At 41.4% G+C, this 26,979-nt stretch overlaps 1 protein-coding gene across 2 annotated transcripts; it reads left to right on the forward strand.

Moving 5' to 3' along the window:
* The first annotated feature begins 616 nt into the window (after positions 1 to 616).
* On the forward strand, positions 617 to 25,075 carry TNFSF4 (TNF superfamily member 4). Of its 2 annotated transcripts, none has more exons than XM_055419621.2 (3): positions 617 to 902; positions 20,115 to 20,163; positions 22,410 to 25,075. In XM_055419621.2, the coding sequence occupies exons 1-3, from the start codon at positions 753 to 755 to the stop codon at positions 22,757 to 22,759; spliced, it is 549 nt and encodes a 182-aa protein (XP_055275596.1). In that variant the 5' UTR covers positions 617 to 752; the 3' UTR covers positions 22,760 to 25,075. The 2 variants fall into 2 exon arrangements, with proteins under 2 accessions (XP_055275596.1, XP_055275598.1); XM_055419623.2 differs by lacking the exon at positions 617 to 902 and adding an exon at positions 2,405 to 2,684.
* The last annotated feature ends 1,904 nt before the right edge of the window (positions 25,076 to 26,979 follow it).

The raw sequence follows: 26,979 nt of genomic DNA on the forward strand, positions 1-26,979 counted from the left end.
TAAATGAGAAAAAGATAGTAAGACTGTTTAGCACAGTGCCTGACACATTGAATAAGCTCAGTATATACTAGTTTATTATAACGCATTGGACTAAAACTAGAGGATCGCACTCCTTTATTCTGCATAATTTGCCGTCCTGTCTTCATCTTTTCTTTTTCTTTTTTTCCCTTCAAGGACGGTCTTTGTGTGCCTCTTTTTTCCTGAATCTGTGGAATGGGTTCAGTGCTTAGTTAACCAACGAAGTGCAGGCAAGAGCTTAAGCTCGCATTTTCCTTAAATGTCTTCTATGATTTAAGACACCTTGGGGAAGAGATAGGTGAGCTTCTACATCAACGGATGATGATTTTTATCTTTATCAAGTGACCCACAATTTGGTTACTGGTGCAATGAGAAATTAAGAAAATAGCACACTTTTATGACTGTCTTTTCACAGTCACTCAAATCAGAACTGGAATGCCACAAAAACAACTCCCTGTTAGCCCAGAGAAAAAAAAAGAAAGAAAGTAAAGGGGAAATTCAGATTAGTCACAAAGAAGTTCCCCCGCCTGCCTGCAAAAGCTGAAGCATTAAAACTGAGAGAGTCCTCTCTGCTCTTTCAATCGCGTCTTATCTCTGGTCCTGGGACCTCTGTGTATCTTCTAATTGATACACCTTGTGTTGGCTTCATCTCCTTCTTTGTGGGGGAGAAGTCAGTTCTCCCTCAGGTTTCCCTCTGTCACAGTTTTCATCATCTCTGTATCCAGATTGTGAAGATGGAAGGGGTCCAACCCCTGGATGAGAATGTGGGAAACGCGGCAGGACGGAGATTCTTGAGGAACAAGCTATTGCTGGTGGCCTCCATAATTCAGGGGCTGGGGCTTCTCCTGTGTCTCACCTACATCTGTCTGCACTTCTATGCTCAGGTAAGATGCACCAACCAACGTGTCCTTTCCTCCAGCTCAGGCTGATGGCAGCTGCAAATAAATGGTCACTTGGAAATAGTCTGACACCAAAATTGTTTTCCCTTTTCTGCTCAGCAATTGTAAAATGTGGTCAAGCACCCTCGTGTCTCTCTTTTCCTTCCTTTTTTTCAGCAGTGGCAGTGATGAGGCACAGTGGCGATAGGGCAGGGGCACTGCTTCTTTATTAATCTTTTTCTTTACAACACAGAAGTCCTGGTGTTCTTTTGTGAACTGTCACTTTGAAGCTTTGAATTCCTGACATATCTACTTGGTTTATCTGTTCTGCTAGCAAGCAACTGATCAGGGAATTAATGTAAAAAGGAAATAATAAACTTTTTATTTCCTTTTTACATTATTAAACTTTCTCATTGTATTCATAAACCCCATAGACTCAAGGAGATATGCTTTCTGAAGAATGCTGAAGGTATCAATATTAAGTTCTTTTAAATAGCTAACCTATATACATTTAAGAGCAGAGATATATGTGTTCATGTCTGTATGTGCACATGGTTGAACGTTTATCCCAACAACTTAATCAGATATTGTTTTTCACAGTCTTTCTCTACCAATCACAACTTACTGACATCACGTTGTCCAATACATTATGTAGTGGAAGATCATCATTTTAGTATTCCCCCCGCCTTGATGAAGAAATTCTTTCCATTTTTCCATCTCTTTATTCTAGTCCCGTTTACATTATTATTTTTTTCATAGTTGTTCATATATAAAAACATTAATAGATCTTTAAGGATGTTCTTGACTGCAGGAGATTCCACTGAAAAAGAAAATAAATGTGTAGTGGCCCCGTGTTCCCTTGTTGGTGCTAGTTTGATAATTTTTGTTTGCCTGGTGGTTGCTCTTGGTTAGAAAAGTCTCTCACTGGTAAAGGTCAGACAATGAGAACTTTCATTTTTGATGGCCTGGTCAGAGACTGGGTACCTCAAATTGGATCAGGATAAGATGAGCAGAGTCGTAGACGATGCCTGGGCTTGTCTCTGACTACAGGAAACAGGTTTTTGGTGCCTGCAGTCTAATGGGGGTGCGGTCGTGATCACTGTCCCGCAGAGGGTGCTCGTGTCTCCAAAATCCCGAAGGGTACTAGTGTCATGCTCAAGTCTGCAGACCAGTGAGCACCGCAGCACACCCATACTGTCTTCATCACGCCACACATTTCCTTCTCTGCGCAGAACCCTCTGGGTAGAATTAGAGTAGGTGACTTTGGGGAGAAGGTGTGGGGGGAGGAGCAAAGTGTCCATGGCAGGATGCCCAAGACAAAGACCGGAATTAGGCTCTTCCGAGAAGAAAACAAAGAGAGTAACCCAAAATAGAACAGCTGAGTTTATTCACAAGGTCCGGGAGCCCTGAGACTGCTTTTGAAACAACCGCAATGTTACATATTTCCTTGCACTGTGGGATGATTAAAAAAAAAAAAAGAACAGATGGCCCCAGTCAAGCCTCAGCAATTAATTGCACTAGGGCTCAGAGGATGGGAGAGAGCAAAACATGAAACAGACACAAATGTGTAGTTAGCTGGTGGCAGGGGACCACCCTGGAATATCAATACCCAGGGGAGGCAGAGGAGAGATGTTCTTTCTAGCAAGTCACTCAGCAATTCTGTGCTAGAGCATGGAAGGGCAGCTGAATGCTGGCTTCCAGGATACTGGAATTCACGGTGAGCTCATCTTTGGGAGAGAATTAGCTTTCTCTGGTCCTGGCACAGAAATGGAAGCAAAGATGGAGGAGGTACGTTAGAGCTGTTTGCTCAAAAAATGTGTTCTTATATACTCTAGATAGAAAATTTTCTGCAGCTCAGGTATTTGAAATTGTTCACTTGACATTAATTATTTTCTTATTTCTCACTAGACTGTTTTAGCTAACACAATTTCTTATACTATAAATGGGACCCAAGGCAGCACGATGCGTCCTTAATTGTAATCTCATACACTTTGTTAAGGGAAAGGATAGCTTAGAGAGGTCGTGTGTGTTTTTCCCAGAACTTGATCAGTCATAGTGGCAGCAGTGTGTCGAGGAGAGAGACTGAGAGAAAAGGGTATAAAGTAACTACAGAAGAAGGAACATAGACTAGGAGCTTTTCTAAATTCACGGGTAAGATCGTTTGGGATTTTGGTTGAAGGATAGGTAGGTGGGGATGCCTATCAAAGCTCTACTTTTATAAGACATTATATTACAGTGATCTATAGAGGAGGTGAAATAGAGCTGAAATACTCATCATTTACCTTGTTAAATTGGATCTCTTTTATTGTAGGAGAAAGCTATTTGGGGAATGATCATGATTTTTCCTTATTTCTTAGATTTAATTTTTAACTTCATAAATTTTTTCCTGTGTGGATGACTCTGTGAAAAAAACTAGATATGTAACTGTTAAACTCCATTTGGCAGTCAGCCTTCCTTTTAATCAAGTTTATTTAGTAATATTTGTTTTCTTACCACTTGTTTAAGTTTTACTATGTGAAAAGCAGAAGTTTTTGTTTTTGAGATGGCAGATAAAAAGACTTTACCCATTCCTTATATAATTCACTTCCCTCTTTGGACCTTGATTTTCTCATCTGAAACATGAGGCAGTTGGATCAAATGGTCAGAAATATCTCTTCCAGGTCAATATCCTGTGATTATGTAGTTTATACTCATAAAATGGGTATGAGGATCTGAGAAATACAAATCTAAGTGAACCGATTTTTGTGCCTAAGCTTATGGATACCCTGGTTCTTAAGGAGGGACTGGGGGAAATCAGATTTGTACATATACGTGTAATCTGTATATATTAATATACTATGCACATTTCTAAATAACTTATTCTGGATTAGCAAAATACCTTATTTAGAAAGGGGAAAGAAATGGACACTGTAGAATAATATCCATGATGCAAGTTACAAAATTGAGTCACAAAAATCAATACAATTATTGGAGCTGTCGCTTAAAGTATCAGGCTTCTAGGATTCCCTGTAACTTCAGCTGGGAATGATGGCAGAAAAAAGCTGATGTATAAGGTGAGAAGCTTTTGTAAATTATACCCATGTATCTCAGAGCTATTGAAGCTGGGCTCTTCCAAGATCTGTATCAGAGCACTTGAAAGATGTCCTTTTAGTGATTATCAGCAAATCCCACCCACAGTTAAAGGTTTATATTCTTACCGCTTTTATTCCTGGAGAAGACAGAAGGGGAGGTCATTGAGCTGACCAGTTCTGTATCAACAATGGCCAGAGTTAGAATTCAGTTTCTTGGTGAAGTTTCAGACTATAACTTGGACTTTATATCTTTTAGGAAGAATAAGAAGCATTTTTGCTCAAAATTTTTTGTCTCAGATTTTAGGTCAAATTAGATGTGTCCCTATGTGATTTTAACAAGTTTTTAAAGACATTTTTAATGATAGACATGGAAATAAATAATTTTCAGTGCAATTGAATTTGCATTTTATAAGCAATTTTATGGGCTTCCCTGATAGCTCAGTTGTCTGCCTGCAATGCGGGAGACCCCGGTTCAATTCCTGGGTTGGGAAGATCCCCCGGAGAAGAGATAGGCTACCTACTCCAGTATTCTTGGGCCTCAGAAGCCTGACACAATATATCTACAGGGTTGCAAAGAGTCAGACATGACTGAGTGACTGAACTGAACTGAAGCAATTTTATGGGCTTCCCTGATGGTTGAGATGGTAAAGAATTTGCCTACAATACCAGAGATCCGGGTTTGATCCCTGGGTTGGGAAAATCCCCCTGGAGGAGGCAATGGCAATTTTATGGGACTTAAAAAGAAACACCTGAAGTATTAAACTGATTTGTCATTAAGTGTTTTGAGGCTCTTAAAGGAGATACTGAAAATGTATAGACTTGTTAGGTTGAACAGACATTAGACACAGTCCACTTGCAGACAGGAAAACAGAAATTCAGGGAGGGTAGAGCCGGAGAAGGAGGTGATGCTTCAGCTGATATTAGGAGTAGAAGGACTTCCCTGGTGGTCCGGTGGTTAAGACTTTGCCTCCCAGTATAGGGGGTGCAGGTTTGATCCCTGGTCGGGGAGCTAGGATCCCACATATCTTGGGGTCAAAAAACCAAAACATAAAGCAAAAGCAATCTTGTAATAAATTCAGTAGAGACAAAAAATGATCCACATCAAAGAGTCTTTAAAAAATAGTAGAAATTCTTTAAATAGACAAGAGGAATGATGGTGGCTGGGTAGGGCAGAAGGCTTTCTAGGTAAAAAGGCAAGTTGTTCAGAATGGTTGGAGGTGAGTGTTCATTGGAGAAAGTGGACGAAGATGAAGTTGAAAATCTAGGTGGGGACAGGACTGTGATGTGTGCTAAGAAAATGCAGGAAAAATTAACCAAATTGTTGCTTCTCCAGATTTCACTTCTTTTACATGGTCTGCTTGCTGACAAATACAGAAAATATGTCTCATCTCACGTAGCGCTAGGGGGCACCACAGTAAAACTAACAGTTCTCAAATAGCTTTTAAAGAGGACCCACTCTTTTTTTTTTCCTGCGGAGTTAAGATTGGAACACTTTTCTCAAAAAGCCAAGTGCTCATCCATGTGTAAGAGGATGAACAATATCAGGAGCACCTAATATTGTTCACTGTTTGTGCAGTGATGATGTTTTCTACAAGAAAAATTTAGATATAGGTTCTGATCCAGGTACTCAAAATAGGACAGAGATTGTTTGGACAGGAATCATGCTGGAAAATGTCATGTTCAGTTCAGTTCAGTCACTCAGTCGTGTCCGACTCTTTGCAGCCCTATGAACCACAGCACGCCAGGCTTCCCTCTCCATCACCAACTCCCGGAGTTCACTCAGACTCATGTCTATCGAGTCAGTGATGCCATCCAGCCATCTCATTCTCTGTCGTCCCCGTCTTCTCCTGTCCCCAGTCCCTCCCAGCATCAGAGTCTTTTCCAGTGAGTCAACTCGTCGCATGAGGTGGCCAAAGTATTGGAGTTTCAGCTTTAGCATCAGTCCTTCGAATGAACACTCAGGACTGATCTCCTTTAGAATGGAATGGTTGGATCTCCTTGCAGTCCAAGGGACTCGCAAGAGTCTTCTCCAGCACCACAGTTCAAAAGCATCAATTCTTTGGTGATATACACATTAATAGAAACAAATGTACACACTCAGAGGAAAGATGTTAAGTGAGCAGAGAGGCTCTTGGTATAGACCTTGGAATATAACCTCCCTATTCCTTTTCTCTGACTTCAGCTCCTGGCTGCTAGCCCTGAGTAGACCTAGCCTTACCTAATGGCTCACCACCCTGTCCTTCCAATTCTGTTTCTTTTAATAGAAATTACTTCTGTATCCCTCACTCTCAAAGAAACCGTAGGTTCCCACCCACTTCAGGAATTTTTCATTCATGGCTAATAAATGTTAATCTTCTGGGACCATTTAGGTTGAGGGAGCCATGTACAGTGTTCAGTTCAGTTCAGTTGCTCATGTCCAAATCTTTGTGACCCCATGGACTACAGCATGCCAGGCCTCTCTGTCCATCACCAACTCCCGGGGTTTACTCAAACTCATGTTCATTAAGTCGGTGATGCCATCCAACCATCTCATCCTCTGTCATCACCTTCTCCTCCTGCCTTCAATCTTTCCCAGGATCAGGGTCTTTTCAAATGAGTCAGTTCTTCGCATCAGGTGGCCAAACTATTGGGAGTTTCAGCTTTAGCATCAGTCCTACCAGTGAATATTCAGGACTGATTTCCTTTAGGATGGACTGGTTGGATCTCTTTGCAGTCCACGGGACTCTCAGGGATCTCCTCCAACACCACAGTTCAAAAGCATCAATTCTTTGGTGCTCAGCTTTCTTTATAGTCCAACTCTCACATCCATACATGACTACTGGAAAAACCATAGCTTTGACTAGGTGGGCCTTTGTTGGCAAAGTAATGTCTCTGCTTTTTAATATGCTATCTAAGTTGGTCATAACTTTTCTTCCAAGGAGTAAGTGTCTTAATTTCATGGATGCAGTCACCATCTGCAGTGATTTTGGAGCCCCAAAAGATAAAATCTGTCACTGTTTCCATTGTTTTCCCTTCTATTTGCCATGAAGTGATGGAAACAGGTACCATGATCTTCGTTTTCTGAATGTTGAGTTTTAAGCCAACTTTTTCACTCTTCTCTTTCACTTTCATCAAGAGGCTCTTTAGTTCTTCACTTTCTGCCGTAAGTGTGGCATCGTCTGCATATCTGAGGTTATTGATATTTCTCCCAGAAGTCTTGATTCCAGCTTGTACTTCATCCATTACTCTGGATGATGTACTCTGATATAAATTAAATAAGCAGGGTGACAATATACAGCCTTGACGTACTCCTTTCCTGATTTGGAACCAGTCTGTTGTTCCACATCTAGTTCTAACTGTTGCTTTTTGACCTGCATACAGATTTCTCAGGAGGCAGGTACAGTGTTGTTAAACCTATTTAGGAAATGAAAGGATAGCAGCTGAATAGCAAAGTAGAAAGGTTATTTCTCATAGTCACAGATAAAATATATGGTAGTGTTGGGATGGAATTGGATTCCCCAATATACCATGGCTTGTGTATTTTGTTTGTAGCTAAATGAAGGAATTAAAACACTTTTTATACAAAAATGCAGCATATCTTCTAAAAATTTTAGAGAAGTCATTGAGGTATAGGAGAGAGTACACTGGATCAGGAGCTAGAAGATTCTAGTTCAGTCCAGTGTTTTAGCTTTGTGACTCTGGGTAAATTCCCTGAAATTCCCCAAGTATAAGTTTAATCATCTCAAAAACTGGAATTTGATTATTGTGAGGAACAGATCTGTTACAGAGCTTTGTAAATGTTAAAATTATTATTATTTATAAGTGTTAGTCAGTTCAGTCGCTCAGTCGTGTCCGACTCTTTGCAACCCCATGAATCACAGCACGCCAGGCCTCCCTGTCCATCACCAACTCCTGGAGTTCACTCAAACTCACCTCCATTGAGTCGGTGATGCCATCCAGCCATCTCATTCTCTGTTGTCCCCTTCTCCTCCTGCCCCCAATCCGTCCCAGCATCAGAGTCTTACCACCCACTAAAATGTTTACCTTGTAGCACATATGCAGCTCCATAACTCAAATCTCAGAAAGCAAATCATAGGTAAGGTCAACCTCAACTTCATGAATTTGGCTTTCCTATTGTAATTTTTAAGATTAAGAAAAACCCCTTGAAGTCATTCTAGCTTATTTGAATTTAGATGTCTAATTAAGATGCCATGGTTGTATTCCTGCTGCTGCTGAGTCACTTCAGTCGTGTCTGACTCTGTGCGACCCCATAGACGGCAGCCCACCAGGCTCCGCCGTCCCTGGGATTCTCCAGGCAAGAACACTGGAGTGGGTTGCCATTTCCTTAGCAAAGGAAAAATGAAGGGGAGAATTTATGAGCATATAAAGTATTATCAGGTTAGTGTCAGAGTGGTTCAGAAATCTAAAATGACACTCTTAGAACACACGACCCAGATGGGTTCCATCTCCCCTTACATTAATGTAGTTCATCCAGTTCTCTAATAACTTGGTTGCCAAATAAGGCAGAAACTTAGAAGAGTAGTCTGGTTCACAATACTAGAAATGTTGGAGCTAAGAGGCGCATAATTATGTATTGTTTTTCTTTTCAGCAAACCTTTCGTTCTGAAATGCAAGTTTGATGTGTTATTAATTTGTATAAATTTATCTTGCTTGGATAACATTGAAAATGCTAGTTAAGAACACACTCTGACAGAGCAGCAAGTAGACCCAAACTTTATTTCTTCCAGTACTAATTGAATAAGGGCTATGGATAGAAAGCTTCACTCCCAGGATGTTATATAGGTGGGGATCTGGGGGAATGAGTGTAAATGATATACCCTCAGGCCGGGCTGTCCTGTAGGTCACGTAGCACGAGCCTACAGAACCTAAGATCAAAATGAACATGACAATTAAGATTGCAAAAAATTGTAAGCATCAAAATAGTCACCAAGGGAAATGATAAAATCTTTACTGGGTCATAAAAGAAGTTGTAAAAAACACGTTTTACTGCTCAGTAATGTAAAATATATTTTGAGTTAGCGGTGTGTTGGGTGGTTAATGTTTTTAATTTCCAGGGCCCGTAACAGTCTTCATCTGGCCCTGTATGTGGTGTGATGAAGACCGGAAACACAGCTCTTTTTTGGGAGAGGTTGACGGGCGTCACTCCTGGTACTGCTTGCGATACCATCTCTGGTTTTGCAATCTTGTCCCTACATTGTCCTTACTTCTTCACTATGATCTTGGATGGTGGTAGATATTCATAGGCAGTTTTACAGTGAGGAAATCTGAGGCATAGAGACTTGTCTAGGTCAATATAGGAAGGTCTGGTTATAAATCAGGACTAGGTTTAAATTCTAGTCCTGTCTCTTTGCATTACACCTGGCCAACAACCCATAGCTCTAAGCTGTAAGCATTTTACCTGGCTGTTTTAAAATTTTTTCCTTTCCTGACATTAATTGGTTATGTGGAAAAACTGGGGGAAGATTTATAACCTGAAATAAAGGGAAGAAAGATTCTTTTAAAAAAGATATCTGAATCTCCTGCCACAAATTCAGATAACACAATCAGTGAAGCTTTAACAAATGTGTATTACCTTATAGGTTATTTTGATAAATCATTGCCATGTGTGATTCATTCATAGAAGAGAAAGGGGACTTGGATTGGGGCATTGGCTGAGTCATTTATTCACTCCAAGCTGTACTTTTTTTTTTAAACAGTAAGGAGATTAGACTGTATAATCTCCATGGGCCTTTCTAGTTCTGTCAGACTGATTCGAAGAATTATTTTAATGTTGTAAGTGTGATTTCACCCTGTATGCAAATATCTTTTCAACCAGGGTGGCACTGCAAATTTGGTAGCTTAAGAGAAATTTAACCTTTCATAGTTTTGGCGGATAGGTATTCAAAGTCAGCATGTCAGCGGTACCCTGGTCCGTCTGAAGGCTGTAGGAAAGAACCCTCCAGGATCCTTCCGTGGCTCTTTCTAGCTTCTGAGGGCTCCCAGTAATCCTTAGCGTTCCCTGGCTTGATAGTACTGGGTAACCTAGTTGAATACAGCTCTTCAGTAAGAATTTCACAGAGGGCTAGCTTCAATAGCTAGTTTCTCGATTGGGATTATAAAGCAAGCATGCTTTAATTTTTGCATCAGGTGCTTCATTTCTCTTCCAGGAAGGCTTTAGTTTAAAATGTCTTTATCATTTAGTTTAAAATGTCTTTATCATTATTGTTACCACCATCACTATCATCATTCCACTGCTGTTCTGTGATGATTTTCACCAGTCACCAGTCTTAGTTCACACCATAATGTAGCTTGAGGATTATTTAACCTTACCACAGATGAGGCTAAGAGTTTCATTGCATAAACAACACTAAAGATACTCATGATTCTTCATTAACCATCAGAGGGAGCCACTTGGGGAGAAAACCTGTTCTTTTGTTATGGCTGAGGGATTTATTATCGTGTATATTCTAAAGGAGATCAATCCTGGGTGTTCATTGGAAGGACTGATGCTAAAGCTGAAACTGCAATACTTTGGCCACCTCATGTGACGAGTTGACTCACTGGAAAAGACTCTGATGCTGGGAAAGGTTGGGGGTGGGAGGAGAAGGGGACGACGGAGAATGAGATGGCTGGATGGCATCACCGACTCTGTGGACATGAGTTTGAGTGAACTCCGGGAGTTGGTGATGGACAGGGAGGCCTGGCGTGCTGTGATTCATGGGGTCACGGAGAGTTGGACACGACTGAGCGACTGAACTGAACTGAATTGATTATTGTGCTGAAAAGATCTTCCGTTCAAAGGATCTTCTTATCCACCAATAACTTGGGTTTTCTTTTTTGAATGTTATGATTTTCCTAATCTCTGGTATTGAAAAAGTCCTTAGACAGTCCTCATTCCACTCTGCTTATTCAACCATGTTCATTGAGAGTTAAAAAATGAGGACATAAAAATGAGGAAATTCAAAACTGAGAAAGGAAAGGACTTGTTCTGGCTTACGACCAGACCTGAGTGTTCCTATTCCCAGCCCAATGCCTGGTCCATTTCTACTAGGTTGCCTTTCCAAGGCAATAGTGCCTACTCTTCTATATGGCCAATGAGATGGGGAATGAGTAACTTCAGATAGAAAGATACTGATCATAATAATTGCGCTCCCCTCTTTGTACTCAAGGATAAATGGGGCAGTTTAAAAAAAACCTTGAGCCACATATGGTGTTCCCTAGTGTCCCCTGGAGGAGGGCATGGCAACCCACTCCAGTGTTCTTGCCTGGAGAATCCCAGGGACGGGGGGAGCCTGGTGGGCTTCCGTCTGTGGGGTCACACAGAGTCTGACACGACTGAAGTGACTTAGCAGCAGTAGCAGCAGCAGTGTCCCCTGGAGGAGGGCATGGCAACCCACTCCAGTATTCTTGCCTGGAGAATCTCCATGGACAGAGGAGCCTGGTGGGGTACAGTTCATGGGGTCACAAAGAGTTGGACATGACTGCGTGACTATGCCCAGCACAGATCAAGTGTCAGGGCACAGTCTAAGGGACTCAGTAGCCATTTATTTATAAATGCCATTATGTTTAAGGCATTGTAAGATTTATGATAATGCAGTGGGTACTTTGTAAGCCACCTTTTCCAGTTGCTTTGCTGCTGCTGCTGCTGAGTCGCTTCAGTTGTGTCTGACTCTGTGCAGCCCTATGGACTGCAGCCTGCCAGGCTCCTCTGTCCATGGGATTCTCTAGGCGAGAGTATTAGAGTGGGTTGCCATGCCTTCCTCCATGCCTTCTTCTCGACCCAGGGATCGAACCTAGGTCTCCTGCATTGCAGGCGGATTCTTTACCGCTGAGCCACCAAGGTAAAGACTAGGATATTTTGAAAATTACCTGATTCCTAAGGTGAGGAAGGGAGTTGTTTCTTTTTTTCAATTTGATATTTTTAAATTGAGGTATGGTTGATATACAAGATTATGTAAATTTTTTCAGGTGTATAATAGTGATTCACAATTTTTAAAAGTTGTATTTCATTAATTGTTATTATAAAATATTGCTCTTATTCCTTGTATTGTACAGTACATGTTCACACAGCTTATTTTACTCATGGTAGTTTGTACTTTACAGTTCCCACTTCCCTCTCCTCTCACTGGTAACCGCTATTTTGTTCTCTATATTTGTGAGTCTGTTTCTTTCTTTGTTATATTCACTATTTTATGGGAGTTCTTAGAAATGTTTTTGGCAGACCCCTCTGTTAGTGTACTTAAGGAATTCACCAGCAAATTTGGAAAGGGAAATCCAGATAAAAGAAAATCTTCCCCTTGAGGATATAAAGAATTGCAAATCACAAAATTTTGAAGGTGCGTTCTTGTCACATGGATGCTTTTGGTTCATTTGGTTGTTTATCTGAATACCTGATACTTCTCTTGCTGCTGCTGCTGCTAAGTCACTTCAGTCGTGTCTGACTCAGTGTGACCCAATAGACGGCCTACTCCTCTTGCTGCTGAGTCACTTCAGTCGTGTCCGACTCTGTGTGACCCCACAGATGGAAGCCCACCAGGCTCCCCCGTCCCTGGGATTCTCCAGGCAAGAACACTGGAGTGGGTTGCCATTTCCTTCTCCAATGTGTGAAAGTGAAAAGTGAAAGTGAAGTCGCTCAGTCGTGTCCGACCCTTAGCGACCCCATGGACTGCAGCCCACCAGGCTCCTCCGTCCATGGGATTTTCTAGGCTAGCCATTACTAAATAAATTTGACAAGGAAAGTGGAAGTGGTTAGAGAGAGGGGGCTATATTAGAATATCACATGGGCTGTGTAGTAGAGAGAATAGTAAGAGTTTAAAAAGAGGGATTACAGCAAAAAGGTTCTGGCAGCCATGGTGAAGGGTGGTGATAGAGAAAAGAAAGGCTAGAATGACAGTTAAAATGGCTTTTCTTTGTGTTCTTTCATCTTAATAGACTCTTTATTCAACATGATTTTCAAAGTCACACATCTTCATGTCTAAGAAATACAACTTTGAGGATAAACTTTCCTGATTATGGAAGACTGGCCAAATAATCAGTTTTTGTTCATTCTTCCTATTCCTTTCTCTAAGTTGGATTCTGAACTTTCCTGATCAGAAGTCAGGGCCCTTCGCTTTGTAAGGGAGTTTCCATTGAGTATACACTAAATCCACCAGGAGAAGAGTCTGCCTTCCCAACCCACTGTATGGGTAAATATGGAAAATTCCATCTTCCTCTTCAGAGGCTCGTTCAGAAACAGTCTCAGAGCCTATAAGATTTTGCTTTCATAATCTCTCAGGTCTTCTCTGATTGACGTGAAGCCCATTGCTGGGGGAGGAGACATTCACATCCCTGTGAAGGTTGCATGCTGAACCACGATTCCCATCGTGTACCTGTTTCTGCACTGTCCTCCACTGATTCACATCTCATCCCACTCTGACCTGGGATCTTGACTGATAGCAAGTGAGGAAGGGCAAGGCCCACAACGTGAATGCAGAGCCCACTTCCTGGTTTCACGTTTGATGAGTATCATTCTCTCCTGCCACAGATACACCCCCTCCAGGACAAATGCCACATGAGTATAAGGTTGGCAGCCTTATGCCACATCCCAGTGAGTCAGAATAAGAAATTCACACATTCTAGAGATGAGCTCACGAAGCAAGCAGCACCTTTTGGGGAACATGGTACAGGCTGCTGGATAAATGCCGTATATCAGACGTTTTCCATCTTTGTTCTCAGATAGTTCAGTGTTTCAGGTACTGAGAGAGGTCAGGAAAGGACATTATTCTGACTCTTCTTTGCATCACCTACTTGCTGCCTACTTTATTTGTCCTGCTGCCCCTTGCCAGGACAGTTGCATCTAATTAGAGTCCAGCTAATGGCTTTGCCAACCTGAACTATACACACAAACTTGGAGAGTTGACTGAAGAGCTCTTTTCTGGAGAATGCTTAGATATTTTGAGATATATCTGAGTATTTTGACAACTATCAAAAACCTAATCTTTTAATCTTGTTTAGTATTGAAAATTAAAAATAAATTAATCTTGAACCCTCAGACAAATGTTTTCATAGGGGTTTTTTACTCTTAAGATAGAATAGGATAAAGAGAAAGGATGTTATCATGAACTTGAGGTTCAATCAAACTCAAGTTTTTATTCCTTAGCAAGTTCTTAACAGCACTGATTCTCATTTCTTTCTGTCTATTAAGACATGAGTAATTATTATTTCTACTTAATAGTATTATTTTGAAGGCAAACAGGTAATGCATTTCAGAAAGAATAATGCAGTGCATGGCATGTTTTAAGTTCTAAATAAGTTTTTACTGTTTTTCTTGAATACACCAAAAATGGTCTCATTTCTAGACCCTTCCTCTAGGCAGAGCCTTTGGATTCTCTGGGTCCTCTTTCTCTTTCAAGGCCGAAGCCCACATCTTTCCTCCTTGAGCTGCCAAAGCCTGCAGTGGTTTTTTCTGTTCTCTGGAACCTTGTGGCATAAATTGCCTATTGCTCTTTACCAGTGGTTTTATGTAGAGGAATTATCTCCCCAGTTGACATACAAGTGTGTCAAAACTAAGGACTGTGTATTCTTTCCCTTTGTGTTCTTAGAGTTGAATGTAATACCTGGCAAATAGTAGGTACTCAATAATTGTCAATGCTGTTTCAAATCACCAATAATATGACAATCATATAATCTATTCAATCAACTATTAAATAATACTGATAGTTGAGCAACAGCTTTGGGACAGGCATGATTTTTGCCAAGGGAATGGTTGAAGATACATTTTCTGGATTTGGACCTTCAGGAGTTCACGGTAGAGTGTAGTAATTCTCAAATCTTGAACCTTGGAAAAAACCTTGAAGCTTATAAAAATGAGATTACTGCGTCCATCTAGACCTTTTGAATCTGAATCTTTATGAATAAACTGGCCATATACACATTTTTACAGATTTCCCAGTGACTCTAATGTAGGTGATAACACTGGGCCAGCTGACCTTTAGTTGCATCATCAGCTGCTCCTAGACAGGGCGTACCCATTATTCTGTCATTTGGTCAGATAGGCCATGTATCAGCTGCCTCTGAGTACTCTGTGGTCTTGGTTCTATTTATGACAGCCCGCAAGCCCAGGAGGGGAGGCTAAACTTTTGGCTCTCCCTTTGCATTCCCATGGTGACGTCATCATGAGACCATCGCCCTGCCAATCTGTTGTGCACATCTTCCTTCCTCCAACTCAGCACTAGAGTGGACACAAGGAATGAACTATTAGTAGAATCTTCAGAGAAATTTCTCTCCACTTTAAATTTGAATGAGGAGAAGAAAAACTGTTGTTGTGTGAAACAATGAAAATTGTTCTGGATTCCAGGGGGGTGGAGTAGAATCCCTTTACTTCTGTGGGTCTCATTTTCTTCATCTGCAGAATACAGTGTTCAGTTAGAAGATGACTTCTTTTATACTCATGCTTCTGAGGCCATCTCACTGAAACTTCAGGACTGTACTTTGATCCTGGTGTACTGACTTACAGGAATTTCTAGTCCCCTTTGAGGATAGTATGAGCTCTTCAGACTTTGCAGATTGAAGACGCTTTGTTCTGTAGCTTGTCCTTACATGAAAGTCCTTTGGGATCTTTGATATAGTCCACTTTTTTCTATTATCTGGAGAAGATATGAGGATTTATATTTTCTTTATATATATATGTATATATAAACTATGCCTGTGGGTAAAATTAATATTATCTGATTTTTTCTGGTAGTTTTTCTTCTTATTATTATTCTTATTCTGGCTTTACGCCAGAATCATTTTGTAGTGTTCTTCTGGGCTATAGAGAGCTGATATTTTAGGGATTTGGTTGGACTTCCTTTTTTTTTTTTATTAATTCTCTCATTCTGTAGTCATATATAAAGCTAAATTAGCGTTATATAGGATAAATTAAGAACATGACATGGATCTTGTCTCCCATGAGCATCCAAGAATAATAGCTGACATTTAACAGTGTTCCAGGTCAGGTGCTAAAAATTTACCTACGTGATCTCATTCACAACAACCTTCTAAGATACAGGGTTTACTCTTTCCATTTTATAGATGAAGGAGCTAAAAGTCAGCAAGGTAGTGACATTTTCCCAAGAGCACACATCTAGGTAGTCTTGTAGCAGAGAGGAGACATGTATCCAGTGGTGGTAGAATGAAAATCAGTAGAGTGATTTTAATTTTTTTTCTTACATCAGGGTTCACTCTTGGTATCATATATTTTATGGATTTGAACGAATGAACAATAACATGTGCCCACCATTAGAGTATAGTGCAGAATAGTTTCACTACTCTAAAAATCTTCTACACTTCACCTATTCATCTCTCCATCCTCCCTCACCCCTGGCAACCACTGCTCTTAACTGTCTCTATAGTTTTGCCTTTTCCAAAACGGCACACATTTGAAACCATACATAATGTAGTCTTTTCAGATTGTCTTCTTTTACTTAGTAATATACATTTAAAGTGTGTCCATGTCTTTCCATGGCTTGAAAGCTCATTTCTTTTTAACACTGAGTGTTACTCCATTGTTTGGTTGTATCACAGTTTATTTATCCATTCAACCTACAGAGGGATATCTTGGTTGCTTTTCCTTGACAAGTTTTAACAAGAAGAAACAAAGCTATTATAAACATCCGTGTGAATAGAGTAATTTTTAAGTACTTTCTATGGGAGACCAGAAACCAGGATTTGATTTAGGCCTTGAAGTTGATATTTTGATGGGTAGACATAGATGAAGGGACATTCTTGGTGGAGAGAACAAAGGAAGCAAGTATTTTTTGAATGCTTACCACGTGCCAGGCAAACTCCTGAGTATTTTCACATATGTTAACTTATTTGAGCTTTACAGTCATCTCCTTGAGCATTCCAATAATAGTATGCCTTTATTTTCACAGACATGAAAGCTAAAGCTCAGAAGTGGTATATAACATCCGAATTCAACAGAACTAGAGAAGTCACAATTTGAACAAAATCTTATTCCCAAGCCTGCACCCTCTAGTTTTGTCCTACCAAGCTTTATTTAAAGGATTAGAGGAAATAGTTGATTTGAGCATAAAGCACAGAAAGGATATGGGTAGCAGTAATGCTTGACAAGGAGGTTGGTACCAGGCCATCAGTTCAGTTCAGTTCAGTCTCTCAGTCGTGTCCTACTCTTTGTGACCCCATGAATCACAGCACACCAGGCCATAGAAGGCTTGAATTGGGCACTGTGGGGGTATTTTTGGGCAGTGAGGTAGTCAGCATGAAGTAATCAGGTTTGGAGGATGAAGGGTGAGGTTATGGAAGATCATGGAGCAAGAGAAAGAACCATCTTATTTCACAAAATGACCAAGGCCTGGTGGTGTTGACGCTAGGAAGATGAGAAAATGCAAATTTCTAATGCTGGATAAACTTCAGGAAGAAAGGAAGCCTGGAGTCGAAGTGAATCTACCTAAAAGAGGAAGTCCTGTGTGCTTTCCTTGCTGCCTCTCAGCATCTTGGTCTCAGAATGTCTTCTTGATCATTACCGCTCTGACTTCTTCATCACAGTATTTCAGAACATTGGGAAATGTCATTGTTTTGCAGGAACTTTATGGAAAGTTTGCACAGTCAGTTAAATAATCAGATCATGAGGACTTTTAAGTCAGAGAGTTTGACGTAAATTTGGGATGAAGAGGCTTCCTGTTTCTCTCTTTCATTGAAATTGGCGTAGGGTTGCAATTTTTAAAATTTAAATCATAAATAGTTAGTGCTGAAAGGGATGTCTCTGATCTTTGAGGAATTTCTAAAGATGGAAAAAACTGACACCCAGAGAAGTTATGAAACTTGCCTAAGTACTTGCCTGGCTGGCGTTAGGACCAGGTTGCTGCTTGCTGACCCTGTGCTCTTGTGAAGCTGCACAGGCTGCTTCTGACTTCAACATGGTGGCCAAGGGACCAGCCTGCCCGGAGAGCAGTGGGGGCATTCATTTACCCAGGGAATTATGGTGTTTGGGTAATGTACCTTTTGAGAGGCCTTCTTGTAGAACATCTCTTTAAGCATGAAGGACACTAGTCCAGCCTCACAAACAGTCCACAAAGGGGAGAGAGCCAAAGACTGTCAGGTTGTTCCGAGTCAGCACCTCTATGTGTGCTCACCACTGACTAATATCGCTCTAGGGGCCCTGCCACTGGCAGGGCTCAGCAAGGCTCTCCCTTCTTCCTACACCGCCTGTTGGTTTCAGCTTGGTGAGGCTTGTGACTTTACGTACAAGGGAAGTAGGGGATTCTTCATCTGCGTGGGCAGGCCCCAGTGGAGTCCATTTGACTGCTGCTATGAGTATGCCAGAAAAGTGGGAAGCAGGGACTCCACACCCCAGAGTATGAAAACAAATTCCTCCCCAGACCTTTGATCCGGACATCTTGCCAAAAATAACCTGGTGGGAGGAGCTGTTCTCTGCAGGCACAATAGGTGGTAGGTTTTTCTGTTTGTTAGTTTCTATTTCCCTTCTTAGTAGTGTTAGGGTCCGGAGTTGCCCTTCTCTCAAAGGAACAGAGGACACTCACGATAATGCAAGACACACAGTGAGGTTTATTTCCAGCTAGCTGGGGTCCAAGTGTCTGCCCGACGCAGCAGGTTTCAACAAGGACCCCGAGCCCTCTAAGCCAAGGGTTTATATAGCATTTTCAAACCATATTAGTTTTAAAACATCCACACATAGTAATCTTTTTACACACAGTAATTTTCCACACTCTACACACAGATGTATATCTCACCTCCTGGTGGTTTAACGATATAAGCCCACCCTGGCCTTTTGACCTATCTGCCTGATCTCTGTGTCACAATTGCCCACATTCTGGTGTTTAAGATTAACTTGTTCTTTAGGTTGCTGTCTTCCTAGGAATCCTCTCTCATCCTTACTCAGCAAACAATTCTAGGGATCTTTACTTAAAACAACCTTAACTTTGGTTCTACAAGCAGCAAGCGGTAAGCAAAGTACAGAAGCAAAAATGCATTGCAGGAGCATTAAGTTCCATATTAGGTTCTACAGTAGGTAATGTAAAATTTTAAAAATACAAGAAAGTAAGCCATGGAAAATAAATGTGCCTCCTACTCTTGTCCTCAGGCTTCTAGTTCCTTTCTCCAGAGGCAGCGCTTTATTCTTCCAGATAAATTCTGTGCCCACACAAAATTTTTTTTTTTTTTAAACACAAATGGAAATGTACTTTATACGTGATTCTCCCCTTTGCTTTGGCTTTTTTCACTTAATATATTTTGGAGTTTGCCCCATATTGAACTTCTTTGTTCTTTTAACCACCAAATTTCCATAGATGTTTTATCTATTAACTTTTCTTTCTTTGTTGCTTTACTTCTTTCTTGCTTTTGAGTTCAAGTTAGGTTTTACACACGACTAAAGGGCTTCCTTGGTGGCTCAGACGGTAAAGCGTCTGCCTGTAAGGCAGTAGACCCGGGTTCGATCCCTGGGTCAGGAAGATCCCCTAGAGAAGGAAATGGCAGCCCACTCCAGTACTCTTGCCGGGAAAATCCCATGGACAGAAGAGAGTGGTAGGCACAGTCCATGGGGTCTCAAAGAGTTGGACACGACTGAGCAACTTCACTTTCAAAGAGTAGAGAAAGACCCAACATTTTAAAAAATTTATGCATAGATCTACTCATCTCTGAAGGGTTTGAAGAGTTTTTATTGCCTGTGGGCCCTGAAGGTAGGACACTCTTAATCCTGTTTTACAGTGAAAAAGCAAGCAGCCAGGAGGCTCCCAGACTTCACTCCCAGTCCATTCTAGGAGTCTGTGGCCATGAAGGATTGACTGGTCACAACCTTGTCCGTGAAGAATCTCTATGACTGAATGGATTTCTTAACAAGATAACTTTTAAATGCTCTATTATCTAAAATGGGAAATTGGGGCTCAGGGAGCCAAAATAATATACCAAGGAAGAGTTCGGCAAGTGAGGACAGATCTTACTTAGATGCTTGCATGAAAGAGCAGAAGACTCCTAACTTACATTATGAGATGTTACAGAAAAGCAATGGGAGCAGGCAGGAAGGCTGTGTCTAACTCACATAGAAAAAGGCAAGTCTTTTCTCAAGTCAGTCCCTTTACCTGCTGCATTTCTGCTTCATAGGATGGATATGACTTGTCAATTCTACTTGTTTATTTTTTTCCCTAAAAATATATCCTTTTTCTTCCTTTAGGTGCCATCTCAGTACCCTCCAATCCAGAGTATCAGAGTACGGTTTACCAGTAAGTATTGTCAAAAGTTTAATTGGTTCATAGTTTTAAAAGAATCTTCTCTCCAGCTTCTTAATTTCCCCTAGAACATTAAGATCTCTCCATTTTCTCAGGGAAACATTAAATCCTGAAATTGTTGGAGCCTGCATATTATTTTCATTAAGGTCAAAGAAGAAAAGGGGAGTAATTAGTTAACAGATAAGTGCTTGTCACTATACTGATTACATTATATTCCTCACTTAATCCTCCCAGGAACCCTTTGAGTAGAGATTACTCTCACTTTTTAGGTAAGAAAATGAAGGCTTCTTACAAGGTTGTCTGGCTGTAAGATATATCATTCCCCAATAATTCTATTCATTTCAGTTCAGTCGCTCAGTCATGTCTGACTCTTTGCGACCCCATGAATCACAGCACGCCAGGCCTCCCTGTCCATCACCAACTCCCGGAGTTCACTCAAACTCATGTCCATCGCATCGGTGATGCCATCCAGCCATCTCATTCTCTGTCGTCCCCTTCTCCTCCCACCCCCAATCCCTCCTACCATCAGACTCTTTTCCAGTGAGTCAACTCGTGGCATGAGGTGGCCAAAGTATTGGAGTTTCAGCTTTAGCGTCAGTCCTACCAATGAACACTCAGGACTGATCTCCTTTAGAATGGACTGGTTGGATCTCCTTGCAGTCCTTGATAGTATTTTAAAAAGCAGAGACATTACTTTGCCAACAAAGGTCTGTCTAGTCAAGGCTATGGTTTTTCCAGTGGTCATGTATGGATGTGAGAGTTGGACTGTGAAGAAAGCTGATCGCCGAAGAATTGTTGCTTTTGAACTGTGGTGCTGGAGAAGACTCTTGAGAGTATTACAGGACAAAATTTTACCTTAATGAGAATTGGGGGACTTAAAGGCAGTATGATATCTTTAACAAAAGAGCATTATTTGGATCCAAGAGTAATATTAGGACAACCACCAGTGGTTTCTGTATGGATATTCATTTATTAAGTCCTCTTGAGCCAAAGGAAAGTATATCTCACCTTCTATAAGTGATCCTCGTTTTCAATTCGAAGTATTTCCCATGGACTTGATTCAAAGCAAAAATTACGGAATTGTGCCCAGCAGTGGGAACTTATTCTTTCCTATCACTGAGGGACATGGGCCAGAGTGGAGAGTTTGAAGTGTCGTTACTTGACCATTCAGGGTGTTACTGAGGCTGCCATGGAAATAGAAGACATTTAGTTTTTGATTTATGCTTGAAATGGCCCCACACAAAGCTATTAAAGTTATCATTCTGTGTTCTGCTACTTTTCCTTTTCTTTTTCCTGTGGTAACCACTATGCCCAAGGCACCTTCCAGTAAAAATTGACAATAAAAAGGGAGAAGGGAGAAATAAGTCTATGTTCTTGAGCTCTTATATCAGAAACTGAACCCACAGACTAAGCTTTACTTAGTATTGAAGCATAACTAAGCTTAAGTGATTGTTGACAAAGGCCAGTAATACATGTTGTTGGGAAGTCTAGTTATCAGGGCATGTGAAGAATTTTCGTTTCATGGTGACATGGAGAGGAGAATAAAAGAAAAGTGAAAGTGTTATTCTCTCCATTGTGTCCAACTCTTTGCAACCCCATGGATTGTAGCCCACCAGGCTCCTTTGTCCATGGAATTCTCCCGGCAAGAATACTGGAGTGGATAGCCATTCCCTTCTCCAGAGGAGCTTCCCAACTGAGGGATCAAACCTGGGTCTCCTGTGTTGCAGGCAGATTCTGTACCATCTGAGCCGTCAGGGAAACCTGGAGAGAGAATAGAGAAGAGTTAAAAGCAATTACTTTGTATGGACAGGGTGTGCAGGACCCAGGCAAGAGGCACTTCCACCACCCTTTGCCCTAATCAATCCATTGAACAAAGAAGGCAGCACTGAAGTTGCCAATCCCTCCTGATTTTGAAAAATCAGGGAAACCTTGAGATTCCATTTCCTGCTACAGGTGTGTTGTGACAACTGCCAGTTGCTGTAATCTCTCCACTCTTGAATCCCAGCCCCCTCTGAAACTCTCTTGTCTACTAGTATTAGCTTTGCCTCTTCCATTCCACAGGGAAAGCGGATTCCAACCCTCATGTAGAAACATAATCTTCTCTTACTTTTATTCTTTTCAAAATCTGTCCGTATCACTTTCTCTTCATACGTTTCTACATATACTGGAAGATTGTTGCCTAATACTGAGCTAAGGAGTCATTCTTGTTTTTTCTTTTTCTTTTACCCTACCCTCCTTAGAGTGTGAAAATGAGAACGGTTTCATCATTACATCCCCAGACACGGATGGAACCATGAAGGTGCAGAACAACTCAATCATCATCACCTGTGATGGATTTTATCTCATCTCTCTGAAGGGATACTTCTCCCAGCAGCTCAGCCTCAGGCTTCTGTACCGGAAAGGTCGGGAACCTCTCTTCTCCCTGAACATGGTCAAATTTGTTGACTCTGTCACAGTGGCCTATCTGCGTTTCAAGGACAAAGTCTACCTGAATGTGACCACTCAGAATGCCTCCTGTGAAGACATCCAGGTGAATGGTGGGGAGTTGATTCTCATTCATCAAAATCCTGGTGGATTCTGTGTCTACTGAGGATCTGATGGCTGCACTCAAGCCTGCAACCAGCATGAAGGCCACACTGGGGGTGGACAGGACACTGATTCTTCCTTGGAAGTGGAGGCGTTATCCCAGCTCAGCCCTCATATTTGGCCACGTGAGATGTGACCAGAAGCAGATCACTCCCACCCCAACTCAGAGATATTTAAAACTTATTTTTACATACCAATTAACTTTATGTATTTATCCTATATCTTCTAAATCACCTAGCCCTCCTCATCCATCAAGATTGCCTCAAGCCTGTTAGGCACCTCCGCCAGAGTGAGAAAAAAGGTGCCTCTTCCTCAAGATGTTGTTCCTGTTGGTCAGGAAATTATCGTAATAAACTTTCATTATTGAAAAAGACACTTGACTACCATTGTCATGTGACACTGTCAAAATGAAGAAGACCAAGGAGAGGCGTTTTGAATCTGCCAAAGCTGGTGGACTGACTCCTCGCAAGCAGAGGGGCCTCTCCAAGGTGAAATTTGTTGTAGTCTGCATAGTGCCCCAATCTCTGTCACATGTGGAGGAATTCAAAAGGAAAATCACCTCATGAACAGCTGTCAGGACTTGATGAAGATAGCTGGCTAAGGGATACTCTGCTCTGAGCTTTTTTTTTTAACCCCTTGTTTTCTCCATTTTGTTCTCCCAGCCTCCAAATGTTCTTGATAGAAATTTCCCTTCAAAGAACCATCTCGGGGGTGTGATGCTTGAAAAACCTAGTCAGTGATTTAAGGAAAGCTGATGAGACTTTTCTAAGCTGGGAGAATGAGATAATTTATTGTGAGGGTTATCTTTATCACACAGGAGTGCAGTGAAACTGGACCTCTCAGGATAAGTCAGTGGAAATTTGAATAGTCTGGGGAGGAAATCACATTGTTTGCCACAGAGAGGCAGTGCAACGCATGCCTAATGCTGAGATGCATACTCAGCCCCACATCTTGTGCTCAGGTACCACCTTGCTAGTTTAAAAAAATTGCTTTAGGTGAATTGTCCCCCCACCCTTGGGCTGTGCTGTGTGGCTTACAGGATCTTAGTTCCCCAATCAGGGACTGAACACAGGCCCACAGCAGTGAAAGTGCCAAGTCCTAACCATTGGACTGCCAGGGAAGTCCCCAACATGAATTGTTCTGAGCAAGATATTCTATGATATGTGTCTTAACTACTTAGAGGATTTAAATGTGTGTGTGTGTGTGTGTGTGTGTGTGTACTTGTTTGTTATTGACTGTGTTCTGCAAAGTCAAAGTTATTCAGAGTGGTTGCTAATAAGTACATGTTTATCACTGTAGATAATATTTAAGAAAATACATGTTTTTTAAGTTTATAATTTCTGACTGTATTTCTTCTGGGCATATGCATTCCAGGCCAAAGCTTAATTGTTTTGTGAGTTGGTTGTCTTTTGTGTTATGGCCTCTCCTCACAGGTGCCACCTCCTTTTAGGTACACATGGTCTGTTCCTCCCATGCTGGCCTCCTTCAGCGACACAGGGACCCTTCTGCCAGCTTCTACCCATCAAAGTATGTGTGTCCCATTTAAATCATTCAATCAAAGGGATAATTAACCTTTCTCTGAAAACAGTGGAGTTTTGTGTAGAGGAAAAGTCAGGAGATTGGAATTCTAATTTTGACTCAGTCGCTAACTGGCCACAGGACCGTGGACAACTAATTTCCTATTTTGGGATCCGGCTCTTTTCTCTTGTCTCTAAAATGAATGATCATTTTAGAATCTTACGCTCATAAAGCTAAATGTGAATGTTCATAGTAAATGCTTATGTACTGGTCGCTGTGAGTCAAGATGTATAATCTCTTTTAATGTGTGGAGTAATTTTTTCTGGACAACCTAGTATTTTCCCTCAGCGTTTTTGGTGATTTCTGTGAGCATGTGTGCATGCTGTCATGTCTGACTGTTTGCAACCTCATGGGCTGTAGCCCACCAGGCTCTTCTGTCCATGGAATATTCAAGGCAAGAATACTGAAATGGGTTGCCATTTCATTCTCCAGGGAATCTTCCCAACCCAGGATCGAACCGATGTCTCCTGTGTCTCCTGCATTGCAGGTGGATTCTTTGCCTGCTGAGTCATCGGGGAGACCCTGATTCCTTTGAGAACAGTTGCCAGTTGTTACTTAGTGACTTTCTGTTTAGGGAATGACTGAAAGGATTCCAGTCTTGATTCAAATCGTAATTTGTTCTTAAGCATATCGGGCAGGTCCCCTATTTTAAATCGTAGTTTTGTATTTAGTGCTCTCCTGGCTCTCAGAGAGTGTTAATATTTATAGCTAATAATAATATTGATGTTTACATGGAAACAAATAAAAGATCTTAGAATTCACTACTGGTTAGAGTGTTGAGAGTTTTTATTTATCTTTCTCTTCCTTTCCATGTTCTGATCAGCTAATTCCCCGAATAGGGGAGGACAGGGCAAACTTTCTGGTTTCCTATCTGCCTCCAATTCCAGCCATTGGAACTATATCCAAGGGATGGTTGAGCTGCCAGACTCTACCCTTGCTTTTGAAAATGTATTCAACATAAGTTCTCAGGGCTCCTCTTGGTGGATTCAAATAGAATTCTATTCACTGTTATGCTTTCCCTCAGTACTACTTGTCTTGTTTCTAAGTCTGGGATGATCTCCTTGAGTATCACATCCCCTCTCCTTCAAAGTAGAGTTTGTGTGCACAGTCCGGTCACAGTGATCCCTGTGCCACCTGTGGATGGTGTGAAACCTTCTCTTTCCTGAATGCTTCTCTTCCTTGACTTTCTTTGAATTCAGCTCTTTCTGGGCCACTCTTTCCATCTCTGTTCTCCACTGGTCTGATCTCCTTTTACCCCTCCTCTTTCTCTGCCTATCTCTTTTGTGATAATGCTCTATAGAGCTCCATCCTCAGCCCTCTTTCTCTATATTGGCGAGATCACAATCTGGCAGCTGACAAGCCACAATCTAGCCTACGTATGTGTTCAGTTTACTTATTAAGCTTGAATTTAGTCGCCAACACTTAAACACTGGGAAATAAAGAGAAGATTTAGTGACACTGGGCCCAATTTTGACACAACAGAAATCATCTCAGTCTGGGTAGCAGCCTCCCTCTTTAGAGAAACTATGCACTCTCCATTTCTCTAGAGTCCCCCCAGTTCCTACTGTGTGCAAATGTGCTTACACCAACTCACTTCACTCACTTGCTGGCCATGGGGCATTCGAGTTGTGATCTCTGCTTCATACACTTGACTGTGTCATTGATTCTTATGCCTTTAACCACTGCTCCTACACCAATGACACCTAAATTCATTCTCCAGCTCAGATGTCTCCCACTCCAGGGTCACACTTACTTTAATCATCTGTATAATTGTAATAACATGTATAATTGTAATAACATATAATGAGTACTTATATGCCAGACATATGAATTGTTTTTTTTATTGGAGGATAATTGTTTTCCAATATTGTGATGGTCTCTGCTGTCCCTCAGCGTATATCAGTTATAACAATATATGTATCCCTCCCTCTTGAGCCTTCCTCTCCCCCATCCCAACCCTCCAGGTCATCACAGAGCACCAGACTGGCCTCCCTGTGCTATACATCAGCTTCCTGCTAATTATATGGATTTAATTCTATCTTTCTAACAGCTCGTTGTGGTAGGTATTACTCCTGTTTTACCAGTGAGACACAAACCCTCAGAGGTAAAGTAATTTGTCCCAAGACATGCAGCTAAGAAGTGGTGAAGCTCAGATTCAAGACCGAGGCTAGTTGACACCAAAGACCATGCTTTTAACCACTGCTTCCCTGCCTCTGGGCCACTCCATGTGGAAATAATGGGCACTTTACTCAGGATGCTCACAAAAGAATGTCCTCTCCTTCACCAAACCCCCTCCTCTTCCTGATTCATGGTGTTGTTTAAAGGCATCGTAATCAATACTGAAGCCAGAAGCCCCAGTGTCATCCTATTTTCCTCTTTTTCCCAGCCCCCAACCACAAGCTTGTGGTCTTTGGCTTCTCCTTTTGCAGTGACCTCTCACCAGCCCTACATGTCTCAGTGAGTTCTCATTGGATTAAGATAATGATATCCTCTGTTTCAATAAATGAATGAAATCAATGGACAAAATGAAGCAGAATGCCATGGTGGAAAGCTTGTGATGTTTGGAGCCTAGTTTTAAATCCTCAGTCTGCCATTCACTAGCTGGCTGACTTTGGCAAGTGTTTTTTAAACCTCTTTGAATCTTCA

Source organism: Moschus berezovskii, chromosome 17, assembly GCF_049115385.1.
Source record: "Moschus berezovskii isolate FMDL1 chromosome 17, NW_MosBer_1.0, whole genome shotgun sequence".
Taxonomy (NCBI): domain Eukaryota; kingdom Metazoa; phylum Chordata; class Mammalia; order Artiodactyla; family Moschidae; genus Moschus; species Moschus berezovskii.

Excerpts from the sequence above, each read along its gene's own strand:
- TNFSF4 (XM_055419621.2), top strand. The coding sequence starts at position 753 with ATGGAAGGGGTCCAACCCCTGGATGAGAATGTGGGAAACGCGGCAGGA. Across the intron at positions 903-20,114 it reads GTCTGCACTTCTATGCTCAG|GTGCCATCTCAGTACCCTCC; the intron begins GTAAGATGCACC and ends TTCTTCCTTTAG. Across the intron at positions 20,164-22,409 it reads TATCAGAGTACGGTTTACCA|AGTGTGAAAATGAGAACGGT; the intron begins GTAAGTATTGTC and ends TACCCTCCTTAG.